Here is a 10,277-nt window from a genome sequence, read left to right on the forward strand (position 1 = left end):
TCCTCTGGAACAATATTCCTCTACTGCCTCTTTTTGTCTCACTTTCTGTGTTTGCGGTCCCACAGGCTTCAGGATTGTAGTTCCTCTTGCTTCTGGTGTCTATCCCCTGGTGGGTGATGCTGGTCTTTGAGGCTTGTGCAGGATCCCTGGTGGGAGGGACTGATGCCTGCCCACTGGTGGGTGGAGCTGGGTGTTTTGCCTCTGGTCGGCAGGGCCATATCAAGGGGTGTGTTTAGAGGTGGCTACAGGCTCAGGAAGGCTTTAAGCAGCCTGGCTGCTGATGGGTGGGGTATGCTCCCACCCTGTTGGTTGTTTGGCCTGAGGCATCCCAGCACTGGAGCCAAAGGGCTGATGGTTGGGGCCAGGTCTCAGTGCCAAAATGGTGACCTCCAGGACAGCTCACGACAATGAGTACACCCCAGAACCTCCACCACCAGTGTCCTTGTCCCCAAGTGAGTTACAGTGAGCTACAGCTGCCTCCCACCTCCCCAGGAGACCCTCCAAGACCAGCAGGTAGGTCTGGTCCAGGATCCTATGAAGTCACTGCTTTTTCCCCTGGGTCCTGGTGCACACAAGACCTTGTATCCTCTAAGAGTGGCATTTCTGTTACCCCCAGTCCTGTGGAGTTCCTGCGATCAAGCCCCGCTGGCCTTCAAAGCCAAATGCTCTGGGATCTCCTCCTCCTGATGCCAGACCCCCAGACTGGGGAGCCTGACTTGGGGCTCAGAACTCTCACTCCTGAGGGAGAACCTCTGCAATATAATTATTTTCCAACTTGTGGGTTGCCTACCTGGCGGGTATGGGGTTTGATTTTATCACGAATGCGCCCCTCCTACCCTCTCGTTGTGGCTTCTTCTTTGGAAGTAGAATATCTTTTTTAGTAGGTTCTAGTCCTTTTTTGTCTATGATTGTTCAGCAGTTAGTTGTGATTCTGGCATTTTCGTGAGAGGAGGTGAGCTCAGGTCCTTCTACTCTGCCATCCTGTCCTTGCACCTGGGATCTGCTTTTCTGATTCTTCTTGCTTTCTAGTAAATGCTGACCCCTGGCTGGACTGTAGCTTCATACAAGCAGAGGCCAAGATAAGTCACCTCCCTGTGTCCCTAGGACATGGACGGTAGAGGTTCCCTGAATGTATCAAATGAATGGGATCCAGGACTAGTCACAGGTCAGTGACATCTTGATCAAAACGTTTCCTGAAAAAGTATGTTTATTAAACATGCAAGGCTCTGCCTGCGGCTCAAAGAAGTCCCAAAGCCCCTCCAGGCTGCACGGCTTCCAAAGCTGGTGGCTCTGGCTTCCTGACGCCAGACTCGGAACCGCACTCCTCACCCTGAGCCAGGCCTCCAGGCTTCAGAGAGCCAACAGCTCACTCTCTGGGGTGGAAGGCAGCCTCCTGTGCTCATGCTTCACGTCCCCTGGGCAGTGTGGGCTGGGACTCGTTTCTAACAAATACAACACGTTAACGTTGACAGCGACGCCCGTGTGAAGGCATCTGCTCACAGAATCAGTGAGCTCCGTACGGACGCAACACAGAACCTTTTAACAGATTCCAAGTGATCTACCAGGATCTTCAAAGGAGAATTTCAATTGAATTTTTCATAATTTATATTTCCTTATATCACAACATTTTTAATTAGGAACAGCAAATTAAAACCCACTCAAAAATCACGTAAAAATCACGTTTTCCTTTTAATTGACACTGTTTCCTCTCTCAGGTGCTACTTTGGTAATGATTAGGTCCCCACCTCTCAAGAACATTGCATCTAAACAGGCTGAGACAGAGCCAGTGTGAACACAGACCCCAAAGCAGGGCTTTTGGGATAACAAAAAGAGAAAAAAACAGCCTTTCTCTTCACTTACAAAGGGAGTCAGTCACTCAGAGGGTCCAAAGCTCTGTTTTCCAAACGTAGAAAACGTGGAGCTCAATGCAAACTAGAACCCAAAATATATCAGAAGTGAAGCAGAGTGCTACGTCAAATCCTCCAGGTCCGATCATCCCGCCTCTTCTATAAGGAATGCCCCCCTCCAGCATTTTTAAAGGAAGATGTTTGTTTCTATTTCACTTTCCAACCGGGTATAAAATCTACTAAAAGGGATACAATGAATCAGAATAGATCAGCTCACTCACAAGACACACCCAGATAAAGATTTTTGGTTGCTGACATTATTCAGCACATTATTTCAAAGTGGCAAAATTCAGGACAATCTGAGAATCCAAGAGTGGCGGCTACGTTCGCCGACAGGTTATGTGAGACACGCATACATACAGCCCATGTTTCCGTGTACACGTCAAGGGGCCCAGACCCCGATCAGCTCAGTAAGTTAGTTTGTCCATTACAGTGCACAGAACAACACAGGGAGAGACACTTTCTTGGAGAGGTTCATCCTCTCTGAAGGAGGCTGGAGACCAGGGCCCTCATTAGCTAGACCCCTCCTCTTCTTTGCTTGTGGCAGCCTCAGAGACAGCCGTTTCCTCTAACCGATCCTCCTCCTCCTGGGGATAGAGGTCCGGGTACTTCTGCATGCACTCCTGCATGGCCCGGAACTGGTCTACACAGTCCGACCCCTTGACATCCTCTGTGCTGTAGTGGAAGCAGGAAAAGGCCGCCTTGAACTGTTCCCCACACGGGCCGCTGGCCATGCCCCCCAGGCACGGGCAGTTCCAGTTGATGTCTCCGTTGGGCAGGATCAGTCCTGGGACAGGAAGATGAGCAAGGAAGTGTGAGAGGTGCTGCCTGAGGTTTCAGAAAAAGCAAAACCAAGACCAGCCCTCATAGGCATAACGGTAACATGAACCACTGCCTGGCCGGCACTCACCGGTGGACCTGCTGCTCCCTCGGGATGGGGTTCAAATGCCCGGCACAAACCCAGCATTCCCGGCTCAGTCGGAAAGGTCACCATCAGCGACTCTCTCCGTGTGCAGCACTGCTCTGTGTCCTAAGCCGCCTCCCAGTGCTGTGGCCGTGCCTGTGCTCCAAGAACTACACCGGGAAACCGTTTAATCCAAAGCAGAAGTAACCGCTTGGATGGTTACTGAGAAGCTTTGAAAGCCCAAACACTGGAAGGAGTCAAGGTGCTGGTCTCCTCCTTTCACACAGATGGTCAGGAACCCCTGCGCCCCGGACCTTCTCCTCAAGCCCCTCCCGCTCCTCAGCTGCTCCCAGCTCAGCAGTGTGAGGACTGGTAAAAGCGAGGCTGGAAGATGTCCAAGGCATGGTGGGCAGGTAAAAGCGAGTAACGTGCCAGAGCACTGCGCTCCATTCTTATAAAAATGGAAAACCATTCAAAAAATCAAAAGAAAGAGAGGCGGAAGAAAGAAGAAACTCCTAGGTTCAGCCTGATGGCCAGGGAAGCGCGTGGGAACGAGGGCTGGAAAGCACACAGCCCCTCACGCCTGATGGAGATGCACTCAGTGTCCCAGGAGCAGTGGTGGCCAAGGTTGACACCTGGAAACCCAGCCGCGGCCAGGGATGTTGGACTCCCACCCCCGCCCAGCACTCACCGTGCTCCTCGTAAGGATCATTGGGGTCGTCGGCCACCAGCTCCGCGTTGCTTGGAGTTTCATGGTCTTCTTTGGTCACAAATATGATTCGATCCTTCCCTAGTGTTTGGAGAACAGAGGGAGAAATGTTTCACCCAGGAGCTGTGAATCAGCCCTAAACCCAAGCAGCCACGAAAACCTTGTTTGAAGACTGTCCCATTTGAAACCCCGAAGTGAGTTCAGTGGTGCTCCCCAGGCTGGGGACTCGCTCACTGCTGACTCTGGGGGAAGGTCTAGCAGCCGCTCCTGCATCACGTGCCTGTGACCGGACTGGGGAGGAGGAAGATGGCTCCTGCTGGCGCCATGTGCATCCTCGAGTGGGAGACGAGACGCCCCAAGCCATCAAATGCAGCTGTTTTCAGTCCCCAAGTTTGCTGACACCTAACAAACGGGTCTTCTTCCTCTGCTCAGAACTCCCATGAGCTCTGACGGCTCTGTCACTTCCCGTCCCTGTGAGCACCTGGTCCACTTGCTCCAGGCCCCTCAGGACCTGCCAGCAGGTGCCTTCAGATAACATTTCACCAATCGGGCGCCTCCGGAAGAGGCTTGGGAGAAGCACGAGGTTGACAGTAAACACCAGAGAGACGTGCCAGTGAGGACAGCAGAGGGACAGAGGGAAGGTACTTGGTGTTTACACCTCCCCACAGCTGTACAGGGTCTCCCAGGAGGGGTGACAGGAATGGCAGCTGACCCTCGGCACGCTCAGGACCACGGCCTGCTCAGAACACCTGAGGGTTGTCTCCAACACCTCCCATTCTATCTCAGAGAAGGTGGCTTGTCCCAAGTGGCCTGGGAAAGGATTGGGGCCGGGCAGCCAGGGCACATTGAAGAACCTGAAGACCTTGGTAATTCTGGCCAGTGTTCAGAACACTTGAAAGCAGCCTGCAAAAGTGCTGCGTGCGAAGCAAAATAAATAAGCTGACACAATTGCTCAGCTCAGCTCTGACAGTTTTGTTTACCAAGGTCTCAGCCGGGCCCAGCCGAATGGGGAGGCCGGTCTCAGGCCAAGGCAAGGCGTCCAAGCCTGCTCGGTACGGGAGGCACCTGTGGGGCTTATGAGGCCCAGAGGCCCAGCCTCACAGAACAGAAGCTGAATCAAGCTCTCTGCACGTCCACACCACTGATGGGCTCCCAAGTGACTGATGCACAACCCCACCCAGAATGTTCCAGGTTCCTCCCACAGGCCGAGTCCTCCCAGGCACCTTTCTGGACATCCCCCAGAGAGATGGGTTATACTGGATCGAAGGATGTGATACTGTCATTTAGAATAAGAAATATATATTTCACCTTTGACCCCATTCTTAGCACAGAGCTCCTAAAATTTCAGTTTCCCAAGTGATGAGAGCATAAAGATCTCTTTGTTATGTTAATAGGATGACTTGGGGGAGCCTGAGGATGGGGGCTGGTTGCCAGGAGAAACAGCCCTGGGATTAGAGGGTTGGAGCTTTCAGTCCCAACGCGCCCCCCCCCCCCGCCCCCCCGCATCCCACCCTGGGGAAGGGAGAGGAGCTGGAGGCTGAATCAGCTGCCAGAGGCCGATGATTTAATCAATCATGCCTATGTAATGAAGCCTCCGCAAAAGCCCAAGCGGACAGGTGAACACGTGGAGGTTTGGGAAGAGAAGGCATGGAGGCTCTGCCCCTTCCCCACACCTTGCCTCGTGCGTCTCTTCCATCCAGCTGTTCCTGAGTTATATCTGTTAATATAATATTCTATCCTTTTATAATAATCCAGCGATCTAGTAAGTAAACTGTTTCTCTGAGTTCTGTGAGCTGCTCTAGCAAATTAATCCAACGCTAGGAGGAGGTCGTGGGAACCTCTAATCTACAGCCAGTGGTTAAGAAGAGCAGATGACAACCTGGACTTGCACCTGCAGTTGGGGCGGGGGAGAGGGGTGTTGCAGGCCTGAGCCCTTAAACTGTGGGATCTGACACCATCTCCAGGTAAACAGTGACAGATTGAGCTGAAATGGAGGACATACTGCTGGTGTCAGAGAATTGCTTGATGTGGGGGAAATACCCACACACTGGAATTGGAATCAGAATCGTTAACGGCAGAACATAACTGCATCTTTTACACGCTTGGGCCCTACTCAATGAGTTTCCCCACCCGTCAGCTCATTTAATCCTTACACCAACACTGTGAGGTGGGTATTACTAATCTCCTTTTTACAGAGAGAGGAAACGGAGGCCCAGAGAAGGTAGGAAACCAGCCCGAAGGCACATAGTACATGAAGGCAGAGCAGGAACACAAACTCTGGTCTGAAAGATTGCGAGTGTGTCACCCTGTCCACTGCACGTCTGTCCCAGAAGGAATGTCTGAGAGTGCACACAGGACTGACAAAAGGACAGTGCTCACCGATCCCCGAGTCCCAACTGTGAAAAGAGAACTCATCATGACTGCCAACTAGTGGGGTAACCAGCTAGACTGGAAGTCTCATTACATTTCTCTGGAGAAAATATAAAAATGCTTGTTTTCACTTCCAAGATAACCTTAAAAAGTTGACACAAGCATATTCAGAAGGACGTGGATAACCACCTCATGCCCTCTTAGAGTTCCAAGTCAAGATTTTCATGATCACGGCCGATGGGAGAAAAGGCCTGGGGTGGACTTAACTCCCAGCCAAGGAGGGCCAGCGACTTCCTGGTCTCCACAGCAAAGGCTCCTCGGTCAGAGATTGGCCTTGGATGACCTTGGCCATCAGACGGTGGCACAGGGACAGTAACCTCAAGGACCCACCACTGGCACAGAAGCACATTCTCCATGCAAGGGGCAATTCAGTGAAATATCATCTACGAGACTGAATTACTGTTGTAAACTGAATGCTGTGAGAATTCAATCCACTCATCTGTCCAGTTTTAGACTCACTGAAGCCCACGGGCACATGTTATAAGAGCAGGTTCCTGAGACGTTTACATGACAGTAATAAAAGAAAAATTTAAAAATCAACACAAAAATATATTTCTCAAATTCAGGAAGCAGGGATTCCCTGATGCTGTACTCACTATAGGAGAATCAACCTTTTTAAACAACCTAATAAGGACTTCACCCTCATGACTTAAGCTCCTCTCAAAGGCCCCACCTACTAATACCATTCACCCTTGGAGTTTGGATTTCAGCATATGAATTTTGGGGGGACACATTCATATCGTAGCAATGGGAAAATAAGGAGCACATTCAGACACCCTCACAGCCTCCCTCTCCCTGACTTCATACCTCCTGCTCAGATGCCATCTTCCTTCATCACTCCCCATCACCCTTAACCTGCTTTTTCTCACCTAACAATTATGTATTTGTTTTTGGTTTTTTTTGCGGTACACGGGCCTCTCACTGTTGTGGCCTCTCCCGTTGCGGAGCACAGGCTCTGGACGCACAGGCTCAGCGGCCATGGCTCACAGACCCAGCCGCTCCGCGGCATGTGGGATCTTCCCGGACCGGGGCACAAACCCGTGTCCCCTGCATCAGCAGGCGGACTCTCAACCACTGCGCCACCAGGGAAGCCCCAATTCTGTTTTTGTTTACCACCTGTCTCCCCCACTGAAATGTCAGCTCCTCAGGGGCAAGGATTTGTCTATTCCATTCACTGCAGTATCCTCGGAGCCTAGAACAGTGCCCAAGACATAGTGGGTAATCAGGATTTGTTGAAAAAGTGAATGGAGGAATGAACTCTGAATTCAGACATGAAGACCCCCAGACCCAGCAGAGGGCACAAGACAGAACGGCTATCACTATGAAGTAGGTTAGAGAAAAAAAAAACCTTGGATGGGTGGTCTCATTCCCCCTAGAACATGCGTGGGTCTTTATACAGCAGAATCTCTTGGTACATCCAACCCAGAAGGGGCGCCCGCCACCTCCACCATGCCACGAAGGCAGACCGCCCACCTGTGCCCACTGCCATGTGATCAGTGGCTGGCACATCACAGGTACTCAATAAACGCAACAGGAGAGAACACAGTCAGCATTAGAAAAGGAAGAACAGGGCTTCCCTGGTGGCGCAGTGGTTGAGAATCTGCCTGCCAATGCAGGGGACACGGGTTCGAGCCCTGGTCTGGGAAGATCCCACATGCCACGGAGCGACTGGGCCCGTGAGCCACAACTACTGAGCCTGTGTGTCTGGAGCCTGTGCTCCGCAACAAGAGAGGCCACGACAGTGAGAGGCCCGTGCACAGCGATGAAGAGTGGCCCCCGCTCGCCGCAACTAGAGAAAGCCCTCGCACAGAAACGAAGACCCTACACAGCCAAAAAAAAATAAATAAATAAATGAATTAATTTAAAAAAAAAAAAAAAGAAAACACCATTTAAAAAAAAAAAAAAAAAAAAAAAAAAAAAAGAAAAGGAAGAACAATGACAGGGACAGTGTGGCCCTGGGCCAGGGAGCGAGCCTGAGTCCACGCTGCCCAACACCTTGAACGCCCTGCTAAGGCCTTTAACCCCAAGGCTTGGGGGTGGACCCCTGAAGTAAACGTGCACAGGCAGGTGACTGACTCAGAACAGAGGGCAGCGTGTGTATGGGTTCACTGGGTAAAGGTGCCGGGGATGTGGCCCATCTAATGCCCTCGGCTTGCTGCGAGAACACAGGAAGGAAGGTGACAAAAGGAAACCAGGTAATTTCAGAGTTTAGGGTGTGAAAGACACAAAGACCCAGAGAAGACCTCCTGAGGTGACATATGAGCTGAATCTTAAAGGATGAGCAGGTAGCCATGGCAAGAGCTGGAAGAAGGGTGCGCCAGTCAAAGGGAAGGGCCAGAGGCCAGTGTGGCTGGTCAGTGATGGGTGGTTAGAGACTAGCAGGAGCCGGATCAGGCAAGGGGCTCGCTCACATCAGCCTTAACCTGGAAGGAGTTTGGGATCGTTTCTTTAAGTCCCATGGGAAGCATAAAGAATCGGTGGGTAGAAAAACAAGCAGTTGGGGACTTAGGGGACAGTGGCATGGATAAGATAAAAACTAGGGAAGGCCTAAAGTGAGTGCTTTTAATTCTCATCCCCAAACTAAGAGAGAGAGCTTTGATCCAGGAAAAGATAGGGATCTAAACACCTGCCTCTGCTTCCCAGAGAAACTGCAACCCCTAGAAACCCTCAAGAATGAGGATTATAGCTTCATTATACCCAAAAGGTTAAAAAACATTTGCTAAATGAAGAAGTAAATTAGACTTAGAAGAAGGAAATTAAAAACAAAAGACTTGCTGTCTAACAAAGTGGTGAGGGCAGAGGACTTTTGCTCATGGCAAAGTTAAATATCAATCAATGGAAACTACTCATTAGAGACATCAGTGAGTATTACGGCTTTATGACCCAGGGAAGGAGGATTCCAGGAGCAGAATGGGGTACTGGGAAAAGGCTTAGCATTTTAGACTGAGCTGTTCTCCTAACTGAAGCATGACCTTGGGTGGGTCACTTCCATCTCTGGGCTTAAGATTCCCTTAATTAACTGAGGGAGCTGGACTATTCGCTAAAGGATTTCTGGGTGAGTTCCAACTCTCTCTGGAACTTTATAGTCTCAGGTGTCCACCAATCCCCTCACCTGGCACCGAGAAGGTGCTTCATGAATATGCGTGGAATAAATGAAGATCAACTTCTCATTTTACAAGACTGGACACTAGGCCCTGGAGGAGTTGGGTGGCAGCTCAGGGACAGAGCCGGTTAGTGGTTGTGCAGGAAGACCCTTGGACCCGGCTTGGAGACTTCTGAGGTCCCCGGTAGAGGTAACAAGCAGACAGACAGTAGGCGGGGACCAACTTTGTTTTATTTTGTTTTGTTTTCTGCGCAGGGTGTCTTCTGAGCGGAAGGCTCCCTGGAGTCCACTGGGCACCAGACTGGGCAGTTCTGGAATCAGACCGCGGGCCTCCACCCCCAGCTTTTGCGACTTGCCGGCCGTGTGGCTTACCCAAGTCACTTCTGGGTCTTGGTTTACTCTCCGGATAAAAGCAGGGCCTGACTTGGGAAGGTCGTCGCGAGATACGCCACACAAAATTCCTGGACCAGGGTCTGACCCGTCCCAGCGGGCGGCACTCCCACCCGCAGCGCTGCGCCCACCGAGGGGCAACTTTCCCGGACAGTTGAAGGCAGTGCAAACGGGAACACGTGGTGTGTGGTGAGCGCCACAGTAACATTATAATTAGAATCAATAAATTCCCAGTTACCAGCCGCAGGCAGGGCGCTCGCACAGCCCTGACCCCCGGGCCTAGTTTACGAGCTCCCCCACGTGCTGTTCCCTCCGAGGTCCGGGTTCGAGCCTCACGGTGACCTTGGCCGGCCTCGCTCCTACCCGGGCCTCGGTTTTCTCATCTGAAAACCGGGAATGGCGACTCCGCCGCCGGGTCCAACCCGAGGGTCCCGAGGACTGTCCGCATCTGCAGTGGGGGCGCGGGGGTCCGGCGGGCTGCACAGACCGCGTGTCCCTTGCAGGCCCTCGTAGGCCGTCTCCACGCAGCCCCATCTCCTACCTTCCTGCCGGCAGTAGGCCATGGTGCAGCCCGGCGCTCCGACCTCGCGGCGACTGTGGCGGCGGCCTCACGCCGTGACCTCTCCGCTGCAGGGCTGGCGGCTTGGAGGCCCGCGCGGGCCCGCCCCCTCCAGGCCTGCCCGCCGCGCGCCTGCCTCGGCGCGTCTAGCCCGGCCCTCTCAGCCGGGAACTACATTTCCCAGCAGGCCGCACGCAGCCCGGCCGCTCTCCCAGGCAATAGGAACTACATCTCCCAGAATTGCTTGCAGTGCGCAGGCGCATCAGTGAGGTAGG

At 52.3% G+C, this 10,277-nt stretch overlaps 1 protein-coding gene across 1 annotated transcript; it reads right to left on the reverse strand.

The window, feature by feature from the left end:
• Window positions 1-1,670: 1,670 nt before the first annotated feature.
• CHCHD4 (coiled-coil-helix-coiled-coil-helix domain containing 4) lies at window positions 1,671-10,183 on the reverse strand. The gene is made up of 3 exons (XM_032650101.1): window positions 9,985-10,183; window positions 3,503-3,601; window positions 1,671-2,694 (listed from the first exon to the last, which is right to left on the reverse strand). Exons 1-3 carry the CDS (start codon window positions 10,004-10,006, stop codon window positions 2,420-2,422), a joined length of 396 nt encoding a protein of 131 aa, XP_032505992.1. The 5' UTR covers window positions 10,007-10,183; the 3' UTR covers window positions 1,671-2,419.
• Between the last annotated feature and the right edge of the window lie 94 nt (window positions 10,184-10,277).

Source organism: Phocoena sinus, chromosome 11 (genome assembly GCF_008692025.1).
Source record: "Phocoena sinus isolate mPhoSin1 chromosome 11, mPhoSin1.pri, whole genome shotgun sequence".
Classification (NCBI taxonomy): Eukaryota; Metazoa; Chordata; class Mammalia; order Artiodactyla; family Phocoenidae; genus Phocoena; species Phocoena sinus.